At 38.2% G+C, this 6,089-nt stretch overlaps 1 protein-coding gene across 1 annotated transcript in view; it reads right to left on the minus strand.

Moving 5' to 3' along the window:
- The window catches only part of SLC27A6 (solute carrier family 27 member 6), an 88,207-nt gene that overhangs the window by 39,022 nt on the left and 43,096 nt on the right, over positions 1-6,089 (minus strand). The window contains exon 4 of the mRNA XM_004696590.2: positions 2,851-3,009. Within this exon, the coding sequence (XP_004696647.1) occupies positions 2,851-3,009 (159 nt within the window). The remainder of the gene's footprint in view (positions 1-2,850; positions 3,010-6,089) is intronic.

The following is a 6,089-nucleotide window of genomic DNA, read 5'->3' on the forward strand; positions in this document are numbered from 1 at the left end:
CCCTTTGAAATGTTTCAATATATGAAATGTTGACTCAGTTAGATGAAATATTATTTTTACTACATCTAGATGTCATTTATATGACAGAACATATAAATGTCACCTCACAATTAGCATTTTGTCATTTCGGTCCACTCTATAGTAGTGTCTATATTCAGAAAAGATAACTAAATATCCTTTAGAATAGTAGACCCAATTTTTTCCCCAAATACTTCCTGTAATGTTTGGCTACTATTCTCCATGGTGAGCAATAAATCCAGGTTGCTGTACAAATGGCTTATGTCAATTTGCTGTAATCAATATCTAGCAGGGCATTTCCAGTCCCCACACTATCACCTTCTGGAGGAGTTTGTAAGAATACTAAGTTTCTTATTGCTTTCAATATCTTCAATAGAATTGGGGGCATTCCACACTGAAAAAGAGAATTGGAGATGTGTACTTCTAAAGGGTGACTATATTCTCTCTCTTTTTCTTCACTTCTGGGAAATAAAAATGGTGCAATAGAAAACTTATCCTGCAGTTTATTTTCGAGCAAACAAAGACAAGAAAACCCATAAAGTTTACTATTATCTGAATTTCTAACATGAAAACAATTCTTTCTGACAAAGATTCAAAATGAATTATGTCCATGTTATAGAGCTTGATTTATTTACTTTGAAAGCATACAGTTATCAATGAATATATCCTTGGACATCTATCCAACACAAAGTATGTTGCTCAACAATGAGTATGTCTTTGAAGCTGAGTATTGACACCCTCTATACAGACATCCAGGCAATAGCTAATCTTCACCTCATGAAGGCAGTGAGGAAACGAGACATGGAATTGATGGTCATGCACCAGCTATGGTCTTTGACATGATAAAGTCACTTGGCTCATATTACCTTCCTGGTCAACTTTAGTATGGCAATGGAAGACCATCTATTGATGCCAATGGATTGGTTAAGTTTTTAATTTCCGTTAAAAACCAAAGCAACAAAACTTAAGGATTCCCTTACTCTCGTAGTTACCTACTATAGGCATAACATAAAATATTGCCAGTGAGTGACTTTATAGAAGAAAAATCTACCACAGTTTGGGATGCTTTCCTATCAAGAGCCAGGAGGATTCCTTGGATCTTTAATTATATTCACATGCTATATCTCTCTGTTTAATATGTTCTCTTCATCTCAGATGTGATTAGATTTAGAATCCATAGTACTTGGGTATAATCTTTTTTCCCCCTGGCTTTAACAAACAGAAATTTATTTTCTTTTTCTTCTTTAAAAAAAAAATCGTTTTGTTGGGTGCTCATATAGCTCTTACCACAATCCATACATCCATCCATGCGTCAAGCACATTTGTACATATGTTGTCATCATTGTTTTCAAAATATTTTCTTTCTACATGAGCCCTTGGTATCAGCTCATTTTTTCCCTCCCTCAAGAAGCCTTGATAATTTTTTTTCCCGTATCTTGCACTGACCAATGTGTCCTTTCACCTAATTTTCTGTTGTCCCTCCTCCTGGGAGGAGGTTATATGTAGAACATTGTGATTGGTTCCCCCTTACCACCCCTACCTTCCCCTTCCCCTCCTGGTATTGCTACTTTCATTATTGGTCCTGGGGGGTTTAATCTGTGCTGGATTCCCTGTGTTTCTAGCTCTTATCTGTACCTGTGTGCATGGTCTGGTCTAGCTGGATTTGTAAGGCAGAATTGAGGTCATTATAGTGATGGGGGGAGGAAGCATTAAAGAACTAGAGGAAAGTTGTATGTTTCATCAGTGCTATACTGCACCCTGACAGGCTCATCTCTTCCTTGTGACCCATCTCTAAGAGGATGTCCAATTGTCTACAGATGGGCTTTGGGTCTTCACTCTGTACTCCCCTTCATTCACATTAATATGATTTTTTTGTTCTGGGTGGATATGATCTTATTAGCCTAAAAAGTAAACCGTATGTGCAAACAAGCTAATTTCTAAAGATACAGGAGTTAGAATTTGAAGACATATTTGTCAGGGGTGGTGGTGGTGGGGATCACAATTTAATCCATAATGCCAACTAAGTCAAGAAATAATTCTGAAGATCTTATGTGCCAGATGTTCTACTTACTAATGATCTATATTAAGGAAAGTTTCTGAGAAATAAAGATCCTATCAGTAGCCTATTGTGACCTAAAATGGACAGCAAATGATACTGTTTGTCATGCCCTTGTCAGAGAACATCACCTTGAGTCGTCCTACTGAGGTCACCTAGCTTTTCTGGAGGATTGTATAAAAGGAATGAAATAATATATTCTTACAAGTGCCCCAAAGCTCGGCCTTGGAATAAACTGAATCATCAGAAATCTCTTTTAGTGTTTTCTGCATCACTGGAGAAATCCTGTCACTGAGCTGCACTGTCAGTGAAGGGTGGTACGAGCTATAGCCTGATGGAGTTCATTTGTTTTATGAGTTTGGGGGATAAAGTTGCACACATTATTCTGCATACATATGGATGCCACACATTAGGAATTTTATTCTCCTAAGCAACTGTACTTCCTGAAGTACAAAAATAAGAATTAATTAAGAAAATTAGGTAAAATTATGCTTAAAAAATTAACAGGGTTAGGAAAATGAAAAAAATCCACATGTAAGACATAGACTATACATAATAAGCTGCATTGCTCACATCCCAGGGAATTGCTCTTTCCCCTCCAGGAGTACACTGACTATGCCAGGAAATGGTCTCCTTTTAATAAATAGTATGTTACAAGGATCTATTATGCATATGATCACTGTGAATTCTATTTGGAGAGTGTCAAATTTTAAGAGAACACAAGGTGCAATTTTTTGACATTTTGAAAATTTATCATACAGAAAATGAAAACTTACCTAATTCAATACATCCACCAATGCCCAGGAGAGATCCTGCACTGTGATACAGAGGAAGCGTTATATAAATGATGTCATCAGCAGTACAACCAAAAGCCCACAATCCAGCAGAGCCCTTGATCGCCTGCATCTGGGTGATCACAGCTGCTTTGGGCAGACCTGAAAGAAAGGGAGAAAAAAAATACGTGAGTGGGCGTGTGTGAAAGAGCCCTGGTGACTCTGTTGGGTAAGTGTTGGACTGCTAACCTCACATTTGGCAGTTCAAACCCATCAGTGGCTCAGTGGAAGAAAAGTGAGGTTGGCTGCACTCATGAAGATTTAAAGTCTCAGAAACCCCAGTGAAGGTTGCTATGAGATGGAATTGATTCGATAGCAATGGGGTTTTATATGTGTGCATATAATAGAAATAATCAACGTAACTCCAGACTCACTGCCATCAAATCAGTGCTGACTCATAGCAGCCCGCTGTGGATTTCCAAAACTTTAACTATTTACAGGCATAGAAAAGCCAGTCTTTCTCCCAAGGAGCTGCTGGTGGTTTTAAATAGCCACCCATGCAGATCATGTCCCAGTGCATAACCACGACACCACCAGGGTTCTCAATGGAAAGAAATGTTATGTTAATATCATTTACAACACACCAAATGAGATAAAATATATCCAATTATTCTAGATGCTTGTAAAAGAGGTCATGCATGTGTGAACTACTATTATTATAATTTCTCCAATCAAAGCTATATCCCAAAAGATGAAAATTAAGAAATGTGTAGCATTTGAGATGCTGCAAGTTTCAAAGAGCTTTTCTGCTCTGAGAATGTGACTCCAAATGCCCTAAATTTGGAAGTGTACACCCCAAACACGGCAAATCACAATACAAACCCTATATGGTTATAAGTTGGGCTGCTAACTGCAAAGTAAGAAGTTCTAAACCACCCACTGCTCAGCAATGAGAAAGAACTTTCTACTCCCCTAAAAGGTTACTGTCCTTGAAACTCACATGGCAGTACTGATCATAAAATGTGTCACCTCGACCATTATCTTAACTAAAATTCATTTATGTACTTTTATTTATGTTCTCACAAGATGTGTCCAAGGCTATTTCTGAAAGACAAACACTATTGAATGAGTTTATTGTCATCCATACTCATGACAATTTCTCCAATCTTTCTCATCAAAGTCATGTATTAAAATGTTGAGTGAAAGCATCAATTATTTTTCTTACATTCAGAGGTACAAACTTTTCTACTTAGTCTTGCTTTAGAGAAATTCTTACCTGTACAAATATTGTCTACTACTTAAAATGCTCCTCTATTTCATCCTAACTCAATTTTAACTTTTCTTTCAAGTGGAATCTTGTCTGAAAAAAAAGGTGAGGTGGAGGAGGAGTGTGCTTTATCTAGTTATTCTCCACCTACATGCTTATGCAATCCCGTCAAACACTTCAACAAAATAATTTGGCATGTCTTCCTCCCATATTTGGTCATCTTATAGTGAATAATGATCTCGTTAACTTATATACTACCATATGAACTCAGTTGTCTTTTTTTTAAATAAGGAGACAACAAATATGAATGAGTTATTTGACAAAGGAAATTGTCCAAAGATTAGTGGGGCTTTGGCTTTGAAACAAGGATAAATGAATTAAAACTATATTTTAGCTTTTAGTCTTAGAAACCTAGGAAGCACATTAAGATATTAAAGGTAGTAAGAAGCCCCGCAGTGTAAAAGCATTAGCTTTTACGTTGCTGATCTTTCTCAAACTTGCATAGGGATAGAACCCCTTCTCAATGCTTACTTTTCTTCTAAGGCAGAAAGGAGCATTCCATGGAATTCCTTTGGAGAAATGCTACTTCAGATGATCTCTGAAGTCTTTTATTTTCTAAACTTTCACAATTCCTTGCCAGTGACATCCTGGCATGTCCTCACATCTGAGTAGGCCATTGGGATACAGTCCAGATAAACAGACTAGAGTGAGGGTCTGTGGTTGAGGATTGGTAGGAAGAACAGATAGAGCCATCGTCAATGGCCCTAGCCAAAGAGAGGCAATATATAGAACAAGAATTATAAGTAGCAGTGGATAGAATCAAGAGGGGAAAATAGTCAAAGAGAAAAAAGTAAATCATAAGTAGAAAGTGGGAATAATTTTAAGGTGATAAAGAATCCTTAAGTTCATGAACTTATGGTAGCTTGTACATTGCTGTAATGCTGGAAACTACGGAAGTCTTCTGTGGAAGAAGAAGGATGGTGAGACTTCGTCTTACATACTTCGGACATGTTGTCGGGAAAGGACATTATTCCTGATACGGTAGAGGGGCAGCAGACAAAGAGACAAGCCCACAGCAAGACAGATGGACACAGTGGTGGCACCAACAGGCTCCGGCATAGAAGTAATTGTGAGGATGGCGCAGGACCGGGCAGTGTTTCATTCTGTTGTGCACAGGATTGCTACGTGTAAGGTACTCACTCGCTGGTGCCTAACAACAACAACGGGTGAATGGAGAAGAAAACCTGAAAGGAAATGGAGATTTAGATAGTGGTGGTAACTGCCTACCAGGCATTTTCATTCACCCATTACTTGTAAGAGACTCCCTGGATCGTGCAAATCATTCATGTGCTGGCTGATAACCCAAAACGTGGAGAATCCTCCACTCAGAAGAAACATTTGGAAGCTTTAAAGCCATATTGAGCACAGTTCAACTTTGACACAGATGGGATCACCATGAGTTGGAATTGATTCACTGGAAATTAGTAGTCACTCTTACAGGTGTGTGTCAATGAGTGGCTATTTTGCCCAGTGTTATAGGACTTTTCATATAGACTCTTGGGATAATCTAATCAAGTCCAAAGAGTACTAACAGAAGTTGAAGTTGGTAGACAAAAATAATGGGATTGGAAATGGCCCCAGCAAACTTGCAGAAAAGTAGATGGCTTAGTGTAGTGACAAAGAGCAAATCCAAGAAGCTGAAATTCAAGGCAATTCTCCTAAGAAAGCTTATCAGAAGAAAACCGATTTGTCCCCTCAGAATGCCAGAAAGGCTTAGAAACTGGGGTAGTGGGCTTCCAAAAAGCAGGGGATAATGTAGAGCGATAAATAGCATCCTTGGTGTAAATTCTACGTAAGAAGTATTCAGAGTCCGAGATTGCTTCCTTCGCCCAGAAAAAGACTTGACATTTACTTTATGAAGAAGATGAATCTCTGGAAGCGACAGGAAACAGAGGGAAGAACTCAGAGACTGAGG

This window comes from Echinops telfairi, unplaced genomic scaffold (assembly GCF_000313985.2).
Source record: "Echinops telfairi isolate 266 unplaced genomic scaffold, ASM31398v2 ScPeMD7_7469;HRSCAF=8507_1, whole genome shotgun sequence".
Taxonomy (NCBI): Eukaryota; Metazoa; Chordata; class Mammalia; order Afrosoricida; family Tenrecidae; genus Echinops; species Echinops telfairi.